The sequence below is a fragment of the Salmo salar genome, chromosome 07 (genome assembly GCF_965601325.2).
Source record: "Salmo salar chromosome 07, fSalSal1, whole genome shotgun sequence".
In the NCBI taxonomy this organism is placed as follows: Eukaryota; Metazoa; Chordata; class Actinopteri; order Salmoniformes; family Salmonidae; genus Salmo; species Salmo salar.
This window is the reverse complement of record NC_138297.1, coordinates 73,464,225-73,484,085: the sequence shown is the minus strand read 5'-3', so window position 1 is coordinate 73,484,085 and position 19,861 is coordinate 73,464,225. Positions and strand designations below refer to the sequence as shown.

Here is a 19,861-nt window from a genome sequence, read left to right as displayed (position 1 = left end):
CTGCAGACACTAATACTACTATAATGTTAATCTACCTACCTTTTCAACTATAACCAGTCACCAGCATTAATACTGCAGACACAAAACCAAACATACTTAAAACTGCTTCGCTTTAAATAGTTATTTAAAACATTTTAAAAACTTCTACCATTACCACGAAATACTTTTAGAGTTAAAGCAAGTCTCATAAATTGTACCTCATGTACATTTTACCATCTATTTATTATTATTATTATTATTACTGCTGTTGAACAAATGTCCAAAAGGTTTTGTCTTTGAGAAGTTAGGAGGGATGTGATGTTCATGTTAAATGGGTGTCTGCCCCTTTTAAGAGCCCCTAAGACTGGGATAAGGGAGAGATGACCAGATAGAGAAACCTGTATTTGCAAACAAAGGACAGAATGTACATTTGATATCTGACTTTTTAACTTACAACAAATAACTTTAACTAGGACCTAAGTTCTCGCCAAGGATTTACTTACTGGTGAAAGAGTTATTTAATATTACACTTGTTGCCAATCCATGGGAGCATCTGCTAAATGACTACATTGTAATGTAAATTTAGTGCTATGTATATTATGTAGGTTATGTATTTGTTGTGTTGTTTCCTGTTTGGTCCCCGAGAAGAGTAGATCATTAGGAATCCTAATTAATGCTAAATATGAGGCCTTATTTGACCTTATTTGGTCATATTTGACCTTATTTGACTCTACTTTCTTATTTGGATGGATACTACATGTACAAGTGGTTAGGGTTGGTTGGTAAAGGACTCTATTTTCAGGTTACTTCTGGTTTGGGTGTGGGTTACCGTGGTGATGTGTGTATATGTCCATGGAGGTACAGTTCAAAGGACTGAGGCTCCTCCTCCTCATTTGACTAGGCGTGCTGATTAGATCCACTAGTTTCATTTGAGATATCTTCATTTGATTGGACATTGCTTCTAGTGTAGCATAAGCTAAATATTTGCTGTCACTATTGGAGGAACAATGCGTTTCAGTTCAAATGTAAAGCAGTTTGTTCTCCTTATCATTGTTGGAATCTTCTTGCTTCTGGGGTATGTGTTTTTCTATATTTTATGTAATTACTATGCATGTGCTATGTGTGTATGTAAATGGTGTTATTTTGGAACAGCTAAATCTGTACTAAATAAATTGAAGTTGAATTAAAGTGATGTTATAGTACAATTTCATGTCAACTAAGTGTACTGAGTAAAGTATACTGACCCACCTAAAAGTGTTTGTAATACCCACCTTATCTACCCACCTTAAACTGTACTTGAAAGATTTTATTTGAGTGTTCTCTATATACAGTCGGTGAATTTGTAGTGGCACTGAAAGATAATTGCAAATAGTAATGTTGCTAGCATATCCCATGTATACTAAAGGTGCACTTTATCTAGCTTTGGTGTACTATGTCAGTATACTTTTCATGGTTGTATTTTTATATACTATGCATGTATTTAATGTTACTTAAATGGTGTTACTTTGGGACACCTACATTTAAAGTAGAATTCAAGTAGTGTTTTTGTACTATTTCATGTCAACTAAGTGTACTTTGCGTGCTAATTTGTCCCACCTTAAAGTATACTTGCAATACCCACCTCATAGAGGATCTGAACCAGAAAAACAACTTCACTGGTTGAAATCATCCTGTGGCATCAATATTAGTCAAACATTGATTCAAGGGCCAAAGTTAACTACAAAGTGTAAATAGCATAATTCTGGTCTTAATAAAGATAGTATCTTCCAAAGATTTGCAATATTTAGGGAAAACTATGATGTTCCTAAATCCTTGCATAATGTCAGTCTCTGTAATAGCGTGTGGTTTCATAGCGTAGTGGGCTGAAATGTTTTCATGACAGACTTGAACTGATTCTCTCCTCTCTCCCCAAAGGTATATGGTCTTCAACCACTTCAATGAAAGGCAAAACATGTAAGCTTAAGTTTCTGTTAATTTATTACACCCTAATGAAGCTATAATGTGATATGGATTTTCTGATTGATTCTTATTCACAGGGTTTGGTTTGACACTTCCAAAATACATATCCCAGTTGATGAGGACCAGAGGAACACCAGGTTAGTTGATGTCTGTGCCTCGATCTAGGTTGGGCAAAATTAAAAATGTCGGTGTTCGCTTTAGCAATCTCACTAGTATAAAGACCTCCTCCATTCCTGCCATTATTGAAAGAGATTGTGATACCTCACATCTCAAAATTGGGTTACTTAATGTTAGATCCCTCACTTCCAAGGCAGTTATAGTCAATGAACTAATCACTGATCATAATCTTGATGTGATTGGCCTGACTGAAACATGGCTTAAGCCTGATGAATTTACTGTGTTAAATGAGGCCTCACCCCCTGGTTACACTAGTGACCATACCCCCCGTGCATCCGGCAAAGGCGGAGGTGTTGCTAACATTTACGATAGCAAATTTCAATTTACCAAAAAAAAAACAATGACGTTTTCATCTTTTGAGCTTCTAGTCATGAAATCTATGCAGCCTACTCACTCACTTTTTATAGCTACTGTTTACAGGCCTCCTGGGCCATATGCAGTGTTCCTCACTGAGTTCCCTGAATTCCTATCAGATCTTGTAGTCACAGCAGATAATATTCAAATTTTTGGTGACTTTAACATTCACATGGAAAAGTCCACAGACCCACTCCAAAAGGCTTTCGGAGCCATCATCGACTCAGTGGGTTTTGTCCAACATGTCTCTGGACCTACTCACTGCCACAGTCATACTCTGGACCTAGTTTTGTCCCATGGAATAAATGTTGTGGATCTTAATGTTTTTCCTCATAATCCTGGACTATCGGACCACCATTTTATTGCGTTTGCAATCGCAACAAATAATCTGCTCAGACCCCAACCAAGGAGCATTAAAAGTCATGCTATAAATTCTCAGACTGCCTACCCAAGGACGTCAGAGGACAAAAATCAGTTAACCACCTAACTGAGGAACTCAATTTAACCTTGCGCAATACCCTAGATGCAGTTGCACCCCTAAACTAAAAACATCTGTCATAAGAAACTAGCTCCCTGGTATACAGAAAATACACGAGCTCTGAAGCAAGCTTCCAGAAAATTGGAACGGAAATGGCGCCACACCAAACTGGAAGTCTTCCGACTAGCTTGGAAAGACAGTACCGTGCAGTATCGAAGAGCCCTCACTGCTGCTCGATCATCCTATTTTTCCAACTTAATTGAGGAAAATAAGAACAATCCGAAATTTCTTTTTGATACTGTCGCAAAGCTAACTAAAAAGCAGCCTTCGCAAATGGAGGATGGCTTTCACTTCAGCAGTAATACATTTATGAACTTCTTTGAGGAAAAGATCATGATCATTAGAAAGCAAATTACAGACTCCTCTTTAAATCTGGGTATTCCTCCAAAGCTCCATTGTCCTGAGTCTACACAACTCTGCCAGGACCTAGGATCAAGGGAGATACTAAAGTGTTTTAGTGCTATATCTCTTGACACAATGATGAAAATAATCATGGCCTCCAAACCCTCAAGCTGCATACTGGACCCAATTCCAACTAAACTACTGAAAAAGCTGCTTCCTGTGCTTGGCCCTCCTATGTTGAACATAATAAACGGCTCTCTATCCACCGGATGTGTACCAAGCTCACTAAAAGTGGCAGTAATAAAGCCTCTCTTGAAAAAGCCGAATCTTGATCCATAAATTATAAAAAACTATCGGCCTATATCGAATCTTCCATTCCTCTCAAATTTTTTTGAAAAAGCTGTTGCACAGCAACTCACTGCCTTCCTGAAGACAAACAATGTATACGAAACGCTTCAGTCTGGTTTTAGACCCCATCATAGCACTGAGACTGCACTTGTGAAGGTGGTAAATTACCTTTTAATGACGTCAGACCGAGGCTCTGCATCTGTCCTCGTGCTCCTAGATCTTAGTGCCGCTTTTGATACCATCGATCACCACATTCTTTTGGAGAGATTGGAAACCCAAATTGGTCTACATGGACAAGTTCTGGCCTGGTTTAGATCTTATCTGTCGGAAAGATATCAGTTTGTCTCTGTGAATGGTTTGTCCTCTGACAAATCAATTGTAAATTTCGGTGTTCCTCAAGGTTCCGTTTTAGGACCACTATTATTTTCACTATATATTTTACCTCTTGGGGATGTCATTCGAAAACATAATGTTAAATTTCACTGCTATGCGGACGACACACAGCTGTACATTTCAATGAAACATGGTGAAGCCCCAAAATTGCCCTCGCTAGAAGCCTGTGTTTCAGACATAAAGAAGTGGATGGCTGCAAACTTTCTACTTTTAAACTCGGACAAAACAGAGATGCTTGTTCTAGGTCCCAAGAAACAAAGAGATCTTCTGTTGAATCTGACAATTAATCTGGATGGTTGTACAGTCGTCTCAAATAAAACTGTGAAGGACCTCGGCGTTACTCTGGACCCTGATCTCTCTTTTGAAGAACATATCAAGACTGTTTCAAGGACAGCTTTTTTCCATCTACGTAACATTGCAAAAATCAGAAACTTTCTGTCCAAAAATGACACAGAAAAATGTATCCATGCTTTTGTTACTTCTAGGCTGGACTACTGCAATGCTCTACTTTCCGGCTACCCGGATAAAGCACTAAATAAACTTCAGTTAGTGCTAAATACGGCTGCTAGAATCCTGACTAGAACCAAAAAATTTGATCATATTACTCCAGTGCTAGCCTCCCTACACTGGCTTCCTGTTAAGGCAAGGGCTGATTTCAAGGTTTTACTGCTAACCTACAAAGCATTACATGGGCTTGCTCCTACCTATCTTTCCAATTTGGTCCTGCCGTACATACCTACACGTACGCTACGGTCACAAGACGCAGGCCTCCTAATTGTCCCTAGAATTTCTAAGCAAACGGCTGGAGGTAGGGCTTTCTCCTATAGAGCTCCATTTTTATGGAATGGTCTGCCTACCAATGTGAGAGACGCAGACTCAGTCTCAACCTTTAAGTCTTTACTGAAGACTTATCTCTTCAGTAGGTCCTATGATTAAGTATAGTCTGGCCCAGGAGTGTGAAGGTGAACGGAAAGGCTGGAGCAACGAACCGCCCTTGCTGTCTCTGCCTTGCCGGTTCCCCTCTTTCCACTGGGATTCTCTGCCTCTAACCCTTTTACAGGGGCTGAGTCACTGGCTTACTGGTGTTCTTCCATGCCGTCCATGGGAGGGGTGCGTCACTTGAGTGGGTGTAGTCACTGACGTGGTCTTCCTGTCTTGGGTTGTGCCATGGCGGAGATCGTTGTGGGCTATACTCGGCCTTGTCTTAGGACGGTAAGTTGGTGGTTGGAGACATCCCTCTAGTGGTGTGGGGGCTGTGCTTTGGCAAAGTGGGTGGGGTTATATCCTGCCTGTTTGGCCCTGTCCGGGGGTATCATCGGATGGGGCCACAGTGTCTTCTGATCCCTCCTGTCTCAGCCTCCAGTATTTATGCTGCAGTAGTTTATGTGTCGGGGGGCTAGGGTCAGTCTGTTACATCTGGAGTATTTCTCTTGTCTTATCCGGTGTCCTGAGTGAATTTAAATATGCTCTCTCTAATTCTATCTTTCTCTCTTTCTGTCTTTCTCTCAGAGGACCTGAGCCCTAGGACCATGCCTCAGGACTACCTGGTATGATGACTCCTTGCTGTCCCCAGTCCACCTGGCTGTGCTGCTGCTCCAGTTTCAACTGTTCTGCCTGCGGCTATGGAACCCTGACCCGTTCACCGGACGTGCTTGTTGCACCCTCGACAACTACTATGATTATTATTATTTGACCATGCTGGTCATTTATGAACATTTTAACGTCTTGACCATGTTCTGTTATAATATCCACCCTGCACAGCCAGAAGAGGACTGGCCACCCCTCATAGCCTGGTTCCTCTCTAGGTTTCTTCCTAGGTTTTTGGCCTTTCTAGGGAGTTTTTCCTAGGGAGTTTTTCCTAGCCACCGTGCTTCTTTCACATGCTTTGCTTGCTGTTTGGGGTTTTAGGCTGGGTTTCTGTACAGCACTTGGAGATATCAGCTGATGTACGAAGGGCTATATAAATAAATTTGATTTGATATAAACTGAGAAATTCTCGCAACAAGTCATGGTACTTGATACTTTTAATAAACACTCCTTTCTATTTCCTTAATGTTACCCGTTAGATCATTTTCAGAGATGACATCACTTCTATGGGCTAGGTGGGACGGTAGCGTCCCACTTGCGGGACACAGCCAGTGAAATATCAGGGCGGCAAATTGAAAAACAACAAAATGTAATAATTCAGCTTTCTCAAACATACGACTATTTTAAACCATTTTAAAGATACACGTCTCCTTGATGTAACCACATTGTCCGATTTCAAAAAGGCTTTACAGCGAAAGCAAAACATTAGATTATGTTAGGAGAGTACATAGACAAAAATAATCACAGCCATTTTCCAAGCAAGGACATGTGTCAATAAAACCCAAAACACAGTGAAATGAAGCACTAACCTTTGACGATCCTCATCAGATGACACTCCTAGGACATTATGTTACACAATACATGTATGTTTTGTTCCATAAAGTTCATATTTATATAAAAAAAACAGCATTTTGCATTGGCGCGTGACATTCAGAAAATATTTTGCCTCCAATACTGCCTGTGAATCAGCACAGCAATTTACAAAAATTCTTATCATAAACGTTGATAAAATATTAAACTGTTATTCAAAGAATTATAGATGAACATCTCCTTTATGCAACCGCTGTGACAGATTTCAAAAAGGCTTCACGGGGAAAGCACACTTTGCAATAATCTGAGTACTGCGCTCAGAAAAATACACCAGGCTATACAGATACCCGCCATTTTGGAGTCATTTAAAATCATAAATAGCATTAGAAATATTCACTTACCTTTGATCTTCATCAGAAGGCACTTCCAGGAATCCCAGGTCCACAATAAATGTTGTTTTGTTCGATAAAGTCCATAATTTATGTCCAAATAACTCCTTGTTGTTTGTGCGTTCAGTAAGCTATTCCAAATGTAGGAAGCGCACCGAAAATTTCACGACAAAAAGTTATATTTACGTTCGTTGAAACATGTCAAACGTTGTAAAACATCAATCTTTAGGGCCTTTTTAACCTGTTAGGGCTAGGGGGCAGTATTGACACGGCTGGATAAAAAAACGTACCCGATTTAATCTGGTTACTACTCCTGCCCAGTAACTAGAATATGCATATAATTATTGGCTTTGGATAGAAAACACTCCAAAGTTTCTAAAACTGTTTGAATGGTGTCTGTGAGTATAACAGAACTCAAATGGCAGGTCAAAACCTGAGAGATTCCTTCACAGGAAGTGGCCTGTCTGACCATTTATTGTCTTTCTTTGACATCTCATTCCATTACAAAGGATCTCTGCGGTAACGTGACACTTCCCACGGCTCCAATAGGCTCTCAGAGCCCGGGAAAAACCTGAATGTCGTCATTCCAGCCCCAGGCTGAAACACATTATCGCCTTTCTCAAGTGGCCGATCAAGGGACTGTGGGCTTAGGCGCGTGCACTGGCCGCCCCCGTCTTTGTGTTTTTTCCTCTGTTTGCCGAAAAGGAGATTCCCGGTCGGAATATTATCGCTTTTTTACGAGATAAATTGCATAAAAATTGATTTTAAACAGCGGTTGACATGCTTCGAAGTACGGTAATGGAATATTTAGAATTTTTTTGTCACGAAATGCGCCATGCGCACGACCCTGATTTACCATTTCGGATAGTTTCTGGAACGCACGAACAAAACGCCGCTATTCGGATATAACGATGGATTATTTTGGACCAAACCAACATTTGCTATTGAAGTAGAAGTCCTGGGAGTGCATTCTGACGAAGACAACAAAAGGTAATCAAACTTTTGTAATAGTAAATCTGATTTTGGTGAAGGCTAAACTTACCGGGTGTCTAAATAGCTAGCCCGTGATGGCTGGGCTATGTACTTAGAATATTGCAAAATGTGCTTTCACCAAAAAGCTATTTCAAAATCGGACATATCGAGTGCATAGAGGAGTTCTGTATCTATAATACTTAAAATAATTGTTATGCTTTTTGTGAACGTTTATCGTGAGTAATTTAGTAAATTGTTAGTAAATTCCCCGGAAGTTTGCGGGGGGTATGCTAGTTCTGAACGTCACATGCTAATGTAAAAAGCTGTTTTTTGATATAAATATGAACTTGATTGAACAAAACATGCATGTATTGTATAACATAATGTCCTAGGGTTGTCATCTGATGAAGATCATCAAAGGTTAGTGCTGCATTTAGCTGTCTTCTGGGTTTTTGTGACATTAAATGCTTGCTTGAAAAATGGGTGTCTGATTATTTCTGGCTGGGTACTCTGCTGACATAATCTAATGTTTTGCTTTCGTTGTAAAGCCTTTTTGAAATCGGACAGTGTGGTTAGATTAAAGAGAGTCTTGTCTTTAAAATGCTGTAAAATAGTCATATGTTTGAGAAATTGAAGTAATAGGATTTTTAAGGTATTTGAAAATCTCACACTGGCTGTTACGTAGGTGGGACGATTACGTCCCGCCTAGCCCATAGAGGTTAACTTAGAACTTCAATAATATTCCAACCGGACGATTCCAGTGTCTTGAAAAACGTTTTGGAACACAGCTACCTCCTCACGTGAATGAGCGTAATTGTGGCCTGTCATTCTCTCGGTCATCAGACTCCAGGAGGTCTTGATCGCTCTCTGTTGACTGCAAAAGCCTGAAACACGTTCTAAAGACTGTTGACATCTAGTGGAAGCCTTAGGAAGTGCAAACTGAACCCTAAGTCACTGTATACTGAATAGGCCCAGTCTTGAAAAACTACAATCCACTTCCTGGTTGGATTTTTTTTCAGGTTTTTGCCTGCCATATGAGTTCTGTTATACTCACAGACACCATTCAAACAGTATAAGAAACTTCAGAGTGTTTTCTATCCAAATCTACTAATAATATGCATATTCTAGTCTCTGAGCCAGAGTAGTAACCTGTTTAAATTGGGTACGTTTTTCATCCGGCCGTGAAAATACTGCCCCCTAGCCCAGACAGGATAACAGAGATGTACTGTACACAGTTACTAATGGTGAGCACCAATAAGGATGTGAACAAGTCACATTGTGATATTGGTTCATAGTTGCTGTTACCCTACACTATTATGAAAGAGAGCATACATGACTGTTCCTGGAGGAACAAAACCATCTCATAGGCCTTCAACGTAGCATACTTAACGGCCTGCTGATGGGCCATCAACAAGCTTCCCATTGCTTTCAAACTGGTTCAGAGGTTCAACTGGATAAAACCAACAAATTATAGTCCCACTAAGAGCAAACCAACAACCATTAGCTTTGGTTCCAACAAACCCAGACCCATCAGAAAATCCCAACCCCATGACCCAACTAGCAATTTGGATCAGTCTGTTGTTATCACAATGGCATGCATAAAAAAGGGGCATTTTCTTACAGTTTGTTTGCTATAGTGAAATCAAGGTTTGATTATTTGTTCCATAGTATTTTTTCCATTTGTTTTGGTTGTTTTCACTTTGTGAAAAAATGGTTTAACAAACTACAATACTTAATCAAAACCATATGTGTGTATCGGACGTCACACTACTTGCTTAGTGAGTACCAGTTCTTCCTGACTTGGCTCACACTTGGAGCCTGTTGGACGTACTACCAAATTCTTTAAAACAACATTGGAGGCGGCTTATGTTAGAGAAATGAACATTCAATTCTCTGGCAGTAGCTCTGGTGGAGTCAGCATGCCAATTGCACACTCCCTCAAAACATGAGACATCTGTAGCATTGTGTTGTGTGACAAAACTACACATTTTAGAGTGGCCTTTTATTGTCCCCAGCAGAAGGTGCACCTGTGTAATGATCTTTAATCAGCTTCTTGATATGACACACCTGTCAGGTGGATGGATATCTTGGCAAATGAGAAATGCTCACCAACAGGGATGTAAACACATTTGTGCACAACATTTGAGAGAAATAACATTTCTGAGATGTTTTATTTCAGCTCATGAAACATGGGACCAACACTTTACATGCTGCGTTTACTCACTGAGTGTACAAAACATTAAGGACACTGTCTTTCCATGACATAAACTGACAGGTGAATCCAGGTGAAAGCTATGATCCCTTACTGATGTCACTTACTACATCCACTTCAATCAGTGTAGATGAAAGGGAGGAGACAGGTTAAAGAAGGATTTATGACTCGAGAGAATTGAGACATGGATTGCATATGTGTGCCATTCAAAGGGTGAATGGAAAAAACAAAAGATTTAAGTGTCTTTGAACGGGGTTTGGTAGTAGGTGAGAGGCTCACCGGTTTGTGTCAAGAATTGCAACGTTGCTGGGTTTTTCATGCTCAACAGTTTCCAATGTGTATTAAGGTTAAACCATCATGTATTGGTTCTCTCATTGTGTCTGTGAGTAGGCTATCCATGAACTATCCATTAACAATTATGTTTGTTGAAATAAAGTTATGCCGACAGAAAATTCCCAGTTGTCCTAATGGGAAATCAGCATGCAGTTGTCTGGACTTCATAAAATCGATATGACATTGATATCAGTTTGAAAAAAATGCAACTGACATCGATATAGAGTTTCCATATCGGTGCCCATCACTAAGAGCTACACAGATACTGTATGTGTATTATGTATACTGTACAGCCATAGCTGTCATTAATCATTGTACTATGTCTTTCTACTCATACAGCCTGAGTAAGCCCATATTCAGGAGCAGAGTACAGAACATCGTCTCTCCAGAAAGGTGTGTATCAGTATTTTACTGTCCCATCATTCACCATTTGGCTGGCAACCCAAACTCCATGCTCCTGGCCAAACTCTACGCCACGCCCATGGGCGTTAGTTTCTTCACCGCAATGAATCTGGCTCTGAGTACATCAGCAACAATTTCTAGAACAAAACAATTAGTGGAATTTAAATGTAGTTTTTTTTATCCACATGGATGAAAATCTCTTGCACATTTAACTGCCAACCCAGACCCAACCCCTTCCCCTCCCCGAACACAAGGACACAGACAAACAGTTAAATATTCCACCAGACCAGCCATCAAACCGCAGACTCCAATCTCAAGCAGACAAAATCCATTTATCAACAAACAACATGCAAAAAAAAAAACTCTAGATCACCGCTATTCTACACACAGAGACACATACAAAGCTCTTCCTCACCTTGCATTTGGCAAATCTGGCCATAACACCATCCTCTTAATTTCTGTTTATAAGCAAAAACTCAAACAGGATGTACCAGCGATACGGAAGTTGTCCATAGCAAACAGTAAGTTTCAGGACTGTTTTGCACTGATTGGATTATGCATCGACAACGTCGTCCCCACAGTGACCGTACGTACATATCCTAAACAACAGTCATGGATTAAAGGCAACATCTGCAGTAAGCTAAAGGCTAGAGCTACTGCTTTCAAAGAGTGGGACACTAATCCGTAAATCTCACAAAGCCCTCAGACGAACCATCAAACAGGCAAAGCATCAATACAGGATTAAGATTGAATCGTACTACACCGGCTCTGTTGCTCGTCAGATGTGTCAGGGCTTGGAAACTATTACGGATTACAAAGGGAAACCCAGACGCAAGCTGCACCAGTGACGCGAGCCTAACAACCAAGCTAAATGCCTTCTATGCTCGCTTCGAGGCAAGCAACACTGAACCATGAATGAGAGCACCAGCTGTTACGGACAACTGTGTGATTACACTCTCCATAGCCAATGTGAGTAAGACCTTTAAACAGGTTAACATTCACAAGGCTGCAGGACCGGGATGGATAACCACGACATGTACTCAGAGCATGCGCTGACCAGCTGGCAAGTATCTTCACTGACATTTTCAACCTCTCCATATTTATGTGTTCCCTGATGTGGAAGAGCCTGGAGGTCACTGTTAAGATCCTCTTTTTCCACAATGACTTTGACTTTGACTTTGGTTGCCATTTACTTCAAATTCCTTTTTCATGTTACACTTCGTCAATCTTGGAAAGATACATACATTTTGTGGCGACAGGTAGTGGTTAGAGCGTTGGGCCAGTAACCGAAAATGTTGCTAGATCTAATCCCTGAGCTGACAATGTAAAGTTTAGTCATTCTGCCCCTGAACAAGGCAGTTCCTAGGCTGTTCCTAGGCTGTTATTGTAAATAACAATTTGTTCTTAACTGACTTGCCCAGTTAAATAAAGGTTAAATAAAAAAATAAAAAAAATTGTCTTATGTGACATTAGATAGTGTGACAGCCATTTGCTCTGATCTGTCTATTCTGTCGAGATACATAATACAAATGTTGAGTTACGTAGAGTACCAGTTTGGACACACCTACTCATTCCAGGATTTTTCTTTATTTTTACTATTTTCTACATTGTAGAATAATAGTGAAGACATCACAACTATGAAATAACACATATGGAATCAGTTAAGAACAAATGATTATTTACAAGGACATCCTACTCCTTCTTCCCCGTCAGGGAATTGAACCCCGGTCTCCTGTCCGCACTACACAGGGTTTCTTTAGCTAAATAGCCCAGTACTGTACTGCCGACCGTCACGTTGTACAGCGCCACATTTTCCGTTCCATCCTAACAGAAACCCAGAGGTTTTTTCATTTTTCATGGAATAGAAAACACCGTAATATTAATCAAATGAATTACTAATTCAAAAGTTACCAACCCCATGTCAGTCCTCCACAAACATTTCATCGTTTAATCGTCAAATGATTATAAATGACGTGGCACACGCCGTAGTGTAGACTTTTTGTCTTCCACCAAAACCAATACCAAACCAATCAGGTGGTTGTTTTCGAAGCTTTGGACGTCATTGAACACATGTTTACGATAAAGCGATACAAGCATCGGCACACTGCTTCAAAATAAACTGCTTAGCGATTTCGATGCAGGTGTAACGGTCGTCGTATGAAAGGGACCAAGGCGCAGTGGGTTGAGTGCTCATGTTAACTTTACAAACCTTAATCACTCTAACTTAAAGGGTCTTAACGTAACTAAATCTCACAGCCTCTGGAGAACACACCACTACCTAATTACCAACCCCCCAAATCAGTTCTCCACAAACCTCATGTTTACATCCAAGGGTGAAACCACGTGGATTAAAAAACTACACGGAAATTATACAAATGTTATTATCGCAACCACCCTTATACATTTTTTTTAAAAGCAACCTAGATTAGACTGGGTTGACTGGAACGAACTACAAAAATCTCTGAAACTGGAAACACTTATCTCCCTCACTGGCTTTAAGCACCAGCTGTCAGAGCAGCTCACAGATCACTGAACCTGTACATAGCCCATCTATAATTTAGCCCAAACAACTACCCCTTCCCCTACTGTAATTATTTATTTTATTTATTTTATTTTGCTCCTTTGCACCCAATTATTTATATTTCTACTTTGCACTTTCTTCTACTACAAATCTACCATTCCAGTGTTTTACTTGCTATATTGTATTTACTTTGCCACCATGGCCTTTTTTGCCTTTACCTCCCTTATCTCACCTCATTTTCTCACATTGTATATAGACTTATTTTCCTACTGTATTATTGACTGTATGTTTGTTTTACTCCATGTGTAACTCTGTGTTGTTGTATGTTGTCGAACTGCTTTGCTTTATCTTGGCCAGGTCGCAATTGTAAATGAGAACTTGTTCTCAACTTGCCTACCTGGTTAAATAAAGGTGAAACAAAATAAAATAAAAAAAATGAACTACTATCCTATTATAGCATTTTTTAATGAATTATTATCCAAAGAAAGAATAAAAAGGTTCTCCACAGCCCAAAAAAGGTTTCCCTTACAGTGAAGTTAAAACCCCTTTTTGGTACTAGCACCTTTTTTTGAGAGAGCAATAACATCAGCCCATATCTTCATTAACTACTGAATTACGTTTTGTTCTCCCAGGCTATTGTACAAGCAGCCCAGTGTCTTGGTGGGGTGAGTAGTGTTATCTTATGTTAGTTACTTATCATTGTTAACTTCCACATCAGCGTGTAGCCTAGTATACCACACATCTTTTCATGGGCCTTTAATTGCAAAAACATTGAGATCATAATCAGTACAACACATTCCAGCTTGATCTGTATATCTGTAAACATTGAGATCATAATCAGTACAACACATTCCAGCTTGATCTGAATATCTGTAAACATTGAGATCATAATCAGTACAACACATTCCAGCTTGATCTGTATATCTGTAAACATTGAGATCATAATCAGTACAACACAGTCAGGCTTGATCTGTATATCTGTAAACATTGAGATCATAATCAGTATATCACAGTCAGGCTTTATCTGTATATCTGTAAACATTGAGATCATAATCAGTACAACACATTCCAGCTTGATCTGTATATCTGTAAACATTGAGATCATAATCAGTACCACACAGTCAGGCTTGATCTGAATATCTGTAAACATTGAGATCATAATCAGTACCACACAGTCAGGTTTGATCTGTATATCTGTAAACATTGAGATCATAATCAGTACCACACATTCCAGCTTGATCTGTATATCTGTAAACATTGAGATCATAATCAGTACCACAAAGTCAGGCTTGATCTGTATATCTATAAACATTGACATCATAATCAGTACAACACAGTCAGGCTTGATCTGTATATCTGTAAACATTGAGATCATAATCAGTACAACACAGTCAGGTTTGATCTGTATATCTGTAAACATTGAGATCATAATCAGAACAACACAGTCAGGCTTGATCTGTATATCTGTAAACATTGACATCATAATCAGTACAACACAGTCAGGCTTGATCTGTATATCTGTAAACATTGAGATCATAATCAGTACCACACAGTCAGGCTTGATCTTGTTCTGTTTCTTTAGTCGTACTGATGTGGTGGCAGTCACCCCATGGTTGGCACCCATCGTCTGGGAAGGAACCTTTGACCCTGACCTCGTCGACATAATCTACAAGTCCATGAACCTCACCATAGCAACAACAGTGTTTGCCGTTGGAAAGTGAGTAGCCTACAACTTTTCCCAAATATTCAAAAGGGAAATTAAACGATCAATATTTTTACAACACTGAAACAACACCGAGTGTACAAACATTATGAACACGTGCTTTCTCCATAACAGACTGACCAGGTGAATCCAGGTGAAAGCTATGATCCCTTATTGATGTCACTTGTTAAATCCACTTCAATCAGTGTAGATGAAGGAGAGGAGACAGGTTAAAGAAGGATTGTTAAGCCTTCTACCACTAGTAAATGAGGGATACAAAGTATATTGAATGTAGGTGCTTCCACACAGGTGTGGTTTCTGAGTTAATTAAGCAATGAACATCCCATTATGCTAACGGTCATGTATAAAAAGGCTGGGCTGACCATTATTTCAGTCATTCTTTTTGCTACCGTGGCTATGCCCCCAGATCAACAATGCCCCCATTTACAGGGCACAAGTGGTCACCTAATGGTTTGATGAGCATGAAAACGATGTAAACCATATGCCAGTCACCAGATCTCAATCCAAATGAGCCTGAGATAGTGTTTCCACCACCATCAACAAAACACCAAATTATCCCTCCGATAGAGTTTCAGACACTTGTAGAATCTTTGCCAAGGTGCATTAGAGCTGTTCTGGTGGCTGGTGGTGGACCAAGGTGGCCTTTTTCAACAGAATCGGAGAAATGAATACACCCCTGATCACGCGTAAACAAAGTTCACTTTCATAGCAGCCACATTGTATTCATTCTCGCATCTATGTGCTAACCTCCTCTCATCTTCTCCCTTCACTTGTGGACATCAGCTGTATATGATAAGGTGAAAAAAACTTTCCAAACCAGACAATATGATAATCGCTACACACAGCCCACATCGTTGTCACCTTATTAGCTAACGTAACGTCATAGTCAACACATCTAATATAACTAACGACTTAGTAATCTTGCAACAATCATGCAGTAGCATTACAGTGTACAGTCAGTAAGAAGTTTAGCACTTACACCGGCAGGCCCCTGTGGCAATACATTTGGAAAACAAAAAGCTTACCTTGAGTTCCAGTGTTGTGTTGAATAGTCATAGCCAGCTAGCTAACATAGCATCCCTCTTTTTGAGCAGGGTGTCTGAGTACGTTAAACTAGCTAGCTACATTTGCTATCTTAGTAAGTGGAACTGAAAGTCTCTCTCTCATGCTTCTCCTTAATTTTGGAAGAAATGTATTTGTTGAAACTATTGTCTTTCTCTCTCTTTGAGTCAACTACTCACCATATTTTATGCACTGTAGTGCTAGCTAGCTGTAGCTTATGTGTTCAGTACAAGATTAATTATCTGACCCTTGGATTGGGTGGACAACATGTCATTTCATGCTGCAAGAGCTCTGAAGGGTTGGAGGACGTCTTCCGGAAGTTTTCATAATTACTGTGTAAGTCTATGGAAGGGGGTTAGAACCATGAGTCTCCTAGGTTTTGTATTGAAGTCAATGTACCCACCATTGTGCTACCCTACAGAGTGCTGTTGAGGCTACTGTAGACCTTCATTGCAAAACAGTGTGTTTTAATAAATTATTTGGTGACATGTGAATGCATTTACTATAGTTTATCTAAAAATGATAACTTTTATAAATGTTTTTAAAAAAATCATGAAATTCACTGAGGAGGACGGTTCTCTCCTTCCTCCTTCTGAGGAACCACTGCAGTCTGAAAAGGTTTTGGATTTTGTTTAACACTGTAGGATGTAAAGCCTTCCCACTGGGCACAGGCATCAGTTCAACGTCTAATATTGATTTATATTATTGGATATAGGTTAAAAGGTTACAACATTCCTTAACTTTTTACAAATCCAATCAGGTTTCCACATTGATTCAACGTCATCACATTTATTTATTTTGTTGAATTGACGTGGAAACAACGTTGATTTAACCCGTTTTTTTTGCCCCAGTGGGTTATTTGTTGAATTGACATGGAAACAACATTGATTCAACCAGTTTTTTGCCGAGTGGGTCATTTGCAGATTTCCCAGGGTGCCTTTCAAGTACATGTTTGTGTTACCAGTACCACCCATGAGTGTGTTTGCATTCAAAGGCTTTCAGTCCTGTAGCCTTCACCATGTTTGAGCCTAATTTAATATTGCATGATTCAATTCTTTATAAACAATACATGACATACTGTATGTTGCCCTAAGACTGGTGTAGACTTCTTACTCAGAATGCTTTACAGCTTGTAATAGCTGCCAAAGGGTCTTCTACCAAGTATTCACTCTTGAGGTGTGAAGACAACACACAATCAAGACATCTTCATTTTAAATTTGTTATTTTGTGTGGCTCTGTAGGGAAAAAAATCTAATTTAATCCCTTTTTAGATTTAATTTCACGGCAGCAAAATCTGACAACTGTGGTGTGTACACTTTCACTAGGTACTGTAGGTCTATGGTGCAGCTATTACTGACAGGCACGAGAGAGAGAGAGAGAGAGAGAGAGAGAGAGAGAGAGAGATCCTACTGGACCGCAAGCTAATAGTGTTAGTCAAATTATGTTTTTATTCATAGCTGGGCCCGAATACGATAGGTGCAAGACGATTTACACGCAAGAGGAGGGAGAAAGGGTGAAATTGATCGATTGCCTGGGGGATAATCTGCCCAAAATTTTGGGTGGACATTCTCGGAATGTTAGCTCAGCTGCGGCAGCTTGAACCGGTCCGCCACTCCCCTGAAACTCTCCTGCCTCAGGGAGGACTACACCCTATTTTCGTCCACCTCTGTGAGGCACTAGAGGAGCCAAGCCCTCACACAGTATCTGCAACAAAATAAGAAACTGTTAGCTCGGTCTTTCAGCTAAAAAACACTCAACAATTTTGAGGAATCTGTTATTCATTGGTGTTGTTGCATTACTGGACAATTGCAATGCAAAATCTGCCAGTAGAGCATCAGTAGCCTATTGATAGGCAGCTTACATAGGTTTACGTTGCAGAATATCTTTAATAAGTATAACTTATGAGGATGGTGTTACTAAATTAATGAATAAATTGGTAAATTATTGGTAAATCATAACTTTCTACATCTGGACATTGAAATATGTATTTACCTTTATTTTCATATTCACTACCGTTCAAAAGTTTGGGGTCACGTAGAAATGTCCTTGTTTTTGGAAGAAAAGCTCATTTTTGGTCCATTACAATAACATGAAATTGATCAGAAATACTGTGTAGACATTGTTAATGTTGTAAATTACTATTGTAGCTGGAAACATGTTATTATTTATGGAATATATACATAGGCGAATTGAGGCCCATTATCAGCAACCATCACTCCTGTGTTCCAATGGCACGTTGTGTTCGCTAATCCAAGTTTATCATTTTAAAAGGCTAATTGATCATTAGAAAACCCTTTTGCAATTATGTTAGCACAGCTGAAAAACTGTCATGTTGATTAAAGAAGCAATAAAACTGGCCTTCTTTAGACTAGTTGAGTATCTGGAGCATCAGCATTTGTGGGTTGGACTACAGGCTTAAAATGGCCAGAAACAAAGAACTTTCTTCTGAAACTCATCAGTCTATTCCATGTGAGAAATTGCCAAGAAACTGAGGGGTACGCTCTGTGTCTTCTGTCAGAGCAGGAGATGTGTTGTTAGAACTAGCAGGATGTTGATGTGATTCTAGTCTGTCAGAACAGGAGATGTGTTGTTAGAACTAGCAGGATGTTGATGTGGTTCTAGTCTGTCAGAACAGGAGATGTGTTGTTAGAACTAGCAGGATGTTGATGTGATTCTAGTCTGTCAGAACAGGTGATGTGGTGTTAGAACTAGCAGGATGTTGATGTGATTCTAGTCTGTCAGAACAGGAGATGTGTTGTTTAGAACTAGCAGGATGTTGATGTGATTCTAGTCTGTCAGAACAGGAGATGTGTTGTTAGAACTAGCAGGATGTTGATGTGATTCTAGTCTGTCAGAACAGGAGATGTGTTGTTAGAACTAGCAGGATGTTGATGTGATTCTAGTCTGTCAGAGCAGGAGATGTGTTGTTAGAACTAGCAGGATGTTGATGTGATTCTAGTCTGTCAGAACAGGAGATGTGTTGTTAGAACTAGCAGGATGTTGATGTGATTCTAGTCTGTCAGAACAGGAGATGTGTTGTTAGAACTAGCAGGATGTTGATGTGATTCTAGTCTGTCAGAGCAGGAGATGTGTTGTTAGAACTAGCAGGATGTTGATGTGATTCTAGTCTGTCAGAACAGGAGATGTGTTGTTAGAACTAGCAGATGTTGATGTGATTCTAGTCTGTCAGAACAGGAGATGTGTTGTTAGAACTAGCAGGATGTTGATGTGATTCTAGTCTGTCAGAACAGGAGATGTGTTGTTAGAACTAGCAGGATGTTGATGTGGTTCTAGTCTGTCAGAACAGGAGATGTGTTGTTAGAACTAGCAGGATGTTGATGTGATTCTAGTCTGTCAGAACAGGAGATGTGGTGTTAGAACTAGCAGGATGTTGATGTGATTCTAGTCTGTCAGAACAGGAGATGTGTTGTTAGAACTAGCAGGATGTTGATGTGATTCTAGTCTGTCAGAACAGGAGATGTGTTGTTAGAACTAGCAGGTTGTTGATGTGATTCTAGTCTGACTGATAATGAGAGTGGGCAGGGCTGAGGCTTTTAGGACACACCCACTAGTGTAGAGAGGACGGTACGGGCTGGCCGCTGTTCTGCAGTACCTTATGCATTTCCTCATCTCTTCCCCTCACGTCATCTGATTTCACTCCTCCTGCTCCTCTTCAACAGTGACTAATCCAAGCCAGAAGCAGGTAGAAAAGAGCAGATGTCCTGAGGTATCCTACCAGGACCGAGCTACTACTACTACT

General features: G+C 39.9%; 1 protein-coding gene across 1 annotated transcript; it reads left to right on the top strand.

The window, feature by feature from the left end:
• Positions 1-847: 847 nt before the first annotated feature.
• Positions 848-15,037, top strand: LOC123743843 (histo-blood group ABO system transferase 1-like). Its single transcript, XM_082977241.1, has 6 exons — positions 848-1,054; positions 1,894-1,932; positions 2,016-2,075; positions 10,733-10,786; positions 13,949-13,981; positions 14,899-15,037. The coding sequence occupies exons 1-6, from the start codon at positions 987-989 to the stop codon at positions 15,035-15,037; spliced, it is 393 nt and encodes a 130-aa protein (XP_082833367.1). The 5' UTR covers positions 848-986.
• The last annotated feature ends 4,824 nt before the right edge of the window (positions 15,038-19,861 follow it).

What these genes read in the sequence shown, in the direction of transcription:
- LOC123743843 (XM_082977241.1), top strand. Translation starts at nt 987, where the DNA reads ATGCGTTTCAGTTCAAATGTAAAGCAGTTTGTTCTCCTTATCATTGTT. An exon ending in GGAATCTTCTTGCTTCTGGG is followed by an intron (nt 1,055 to 1,893) that starts GTATGTGTTTTT and finishes CTCTCCCCAAAG; the next exon opens with GTATATGGTCTTCAACCACT. An exon ending in CAGCCCAGTGTCTTGGTGGG is followed by an intron (nt 13,982 to 14,898) that starts GTGAGTAGTGTT and finishes CTGTTTCTTTAG; the next exon opens with TCGTACTGATGTGGTGGCAG.